Here is a 2,944-nt window from a genome sequence, read left to right on the forward strand (position 1 = left end):
TCCAAAACGTTATGGAACACATTAATTAACTGAAAAATGTTGCATAGTATGCCTTTAAGAAAGTGACTGCTTTTATTTTGCTGTGGTGGTTCACCAAGATTAATTACTTGTAGCGGAAACACTGGCTGTGTGGGGGTATCAGCTGAGTTGCTGCCATCAAACCCCTGCAGTTACAGCTCATAATAGTTGGGCCAGCCTTTCAGTGTTTAGTCCCTTTTTCTCTCCTAGACATTGCTATTTACAGGGACAAACTGAATGTGCTCTCCTTCTTCCTTTGACATGAAAACTGTTTCAGGGTTAACTGTTTCTTTCCTAGCCAGAACCACAAGTCGGCCTCAGTAGATGGCTGCTCACACTGAGCCTGGTGTTGCTGGAGGTTTCTTCCTGTTAAAAGGGAGTTTTTTCCTTCTTTAACATCATGCTTGGTGTGAGGAATTGCTGCAGGATCTCTACATGCTCATCCAGTGGGATTTAATCCTGCAAAGTCAGTGACTGGATCCAAGCAGCTGGTTTTCCTTAGATAAAAAAAAACAAAACACTGAACTAATCTGACCGAATTGTGTCTGTAGAGCGTTGAGAAGTGTTGTTAACTGCAGCTATATAAACCAACTGAAATGAAAATTGGTCCGGACCAAGTCTCAGCTTGCTACACAGCTTGATGTTTTAAAATTCAGTTTCCATTCACAACAAATGTCATTTCAAGGTACTTTATAGTTTACCAGATCATACAGTCCGATTGATTCAGTTTTCTATCTAAGGAAAACCAGCTGATTGCATTGACTCATTGACTCGAAAGCAATCCCTCACACTTAGCATGCTTGTAGCAACAGTGGAGAGAAAAAAAAAAAAAAACTCCCTTTTAAAAGGAAGAAACCTGAAGCAGAACCAGGAAACACACAGACGAGCGCGGATGAAGAGAGCACATCCAGCCAGTCACAGTCACAGAAACAGGACTACACTGGAAAAACAGGCCGATCTCCAACATCTATAAACAAAGGTGTTGATGGCAGCAGCACAGCTGATATTTCTCTCAGGAAGCTTTTTCATTTCAACTTCTTGGATGGGAAGCAAAATGACTTCAAACTTGGAAACTAACCAGTCCATCTGTCCATCACCTTCAACCATTCCCCATTCCACATAACCTCAACTCTCATTCTTTCCCTTTCTGTATGGAGGGACTTTTGTTCCTTTATAGTTGCAAGCAAACTGCACATTTTGTAAACAAGAAAAATAGAAGCAATCCTAGAATTCATTTCAAAAAACATTTTAAGATTAATTGTAACTTTCCCTTTTTCCTCAAATTTTTTTAAGTTATTCTTTTTTAAATTTTCAAAATTTTTGCCCAAATTGTATTTGTTTTTACTAAAATAATTTTTTTCACATTTGTGATTTGCATTCTTTTTAAAATATTTTATTGATTACATCCCCTTCACTACAAGCCTAATATAAACGCTTGCTCTTGTGCACGATGACAAATAAAACTCTTTTTGTTGACATCCCTGCAGACCAATAGAAATGCATCTTTTCTTCTCTCTCCAGTGGAACGCCTGTCTCCAGAAGTGAAGAGAATGTGATCTGGTAAATGCAGTCTAAAAAGAATGCAATTTGTAAACTCATTCTAAAAAAAATTGAAAGGAACTGAAACAAAAGGAATTACTGTTTAAAAAAAAAAAAAAGCTGAAAAAACATAAAATTGAAAACATGCAACAAGTTAAGGGAAAATAAATTAAAGACAACAAAATGAGAAAAAAAAATCTTGAATCTGAGAAATCTTACTCTCAAAACCTTTTTTTTATTGAAAAGTGTCATTTCTGGGTTTCATTTTCTTTTCAAATTTACAAAAAACACACTTTATGCTTGCAAAAATAATTGATGAAAATGCACTCCATATTTCTAAAGCCGGGTTCAAACCCCAATAGGTTGTGATCGCCCCTCCTGCATCAGTAAGCCTGGTTGCTGCCATAGCATTGGCTGAGGTCAAAGTGACTGGTTAAACGTTAAATATAGCCGTGGCATTTGGTTATAAATGTCATAGAAGCTTTAATGCCGCTAACCCTTCAGTAGAACAATAGAGACCACAAAGCAGCAGTTTGACCTGAAAAGCCTTGAAATAAAAATGGCTCACCAAACTTTTTGCACGTGCTCCAACAAAAATGCCACCTATGGCTTCAACACTGACATACGATCACGCTTCATACGCCAACTATTCTTGTTTGTCTTTGGTGGCAACATTATTCAAGAAGGCATTTGGTTACATTAAATGTTTGATTTTTCTAATGTTAAACAATTAGGTGAGTAAATCCCAAACAGTTTGGATATAATTTTGAAACAAGACACCAAAATATTCCTCTTCTATATTTAGTCTGAATTTGTACATCTTGGAGAGAACTGTGCTGCTTTCTAAATGTCACCCTCACACTTTCTCTTTTTCTTTTGCAAGCTCGAGTTGCACCACAGGAGAGTGGAAGACTTTCAATTCCTCATACCAAGGCCAAGCTGATTGTCTGAACATGTGGGTTGGCTTTATTTCAACAGCAGACACAAAACATGGATCGTTTAGTCTCAACAGATTTCTAAACCCAAGGAGATCTACGGTGAGGAGGCTCTAAGAAATGCTGCTAAACTATTAAAGCTTACCGTAAGTTTCCCAACAGACTGACAGAAGTGTGAAGTACCTGTTGCTTGTTGAGTTTCTGGAAGGACAGCTCAAACTGCTCATCCTTGGTCTCCATGGTTTTGCCCAGTTTTTGAAGAACCTAAGAAACAAATTGACATTTCAATAGATAGCTATGATGATACCAACACACACAGAAAAACTGTAATTAAGTAGATAATTAAATGATAACAAGTCCAAATGGATGCCTACTTAGTAAAGGTCAAAACTGAATACCAGACGAATTGAATCAACTTTCAAAGAGCAGCACTGGGCAACGCTTTAAAGGCA

At 37.5% G+C, this 2,944-nt stretch overlaps 1 protein-coding gene across 2 annotated transcripts in view; it reads right to left on the bottom strand.

Annotated features, from left to right (window-relative positions):
* LOC107100807 (bridging integrator 2-like) overlaps window positions 1-2,944 on the bottom strand; it is a 26,530-nt gene that overhangs the window by 19,396 nt on the left and 4,190 nt on the right. For both annotated transcript variants that reach the window (XM_015399451.1, XM_015399450.1), the window contains exon 2: window positions 2,676-2,756. In XM_015399451.1, coding sequence (XP_015254937.1) covers window positions 2,676-2,756 — 81 coding nt within the window. The remainder of the gene's footprint in view (window positions 1-2,675; window positions 2,757-2,944) is intronic.

Source organism: Cyprinodon variegatus, unplaced genomic scaffold, assembly GCF_000732505.1.
Source record: "Cyprinodon variegatus isolate N-32 unplaced genomic scaffold, C_variegatus-1.0 Scaffold1014, whole genome shotgun sequence".
NCBI lineage: Eukaryota > Metazoa > Chordata > Actinopteri > Cyprinodontiformes > Cyprinodontidae > Cyprinodon > Cyprinodon variegatus.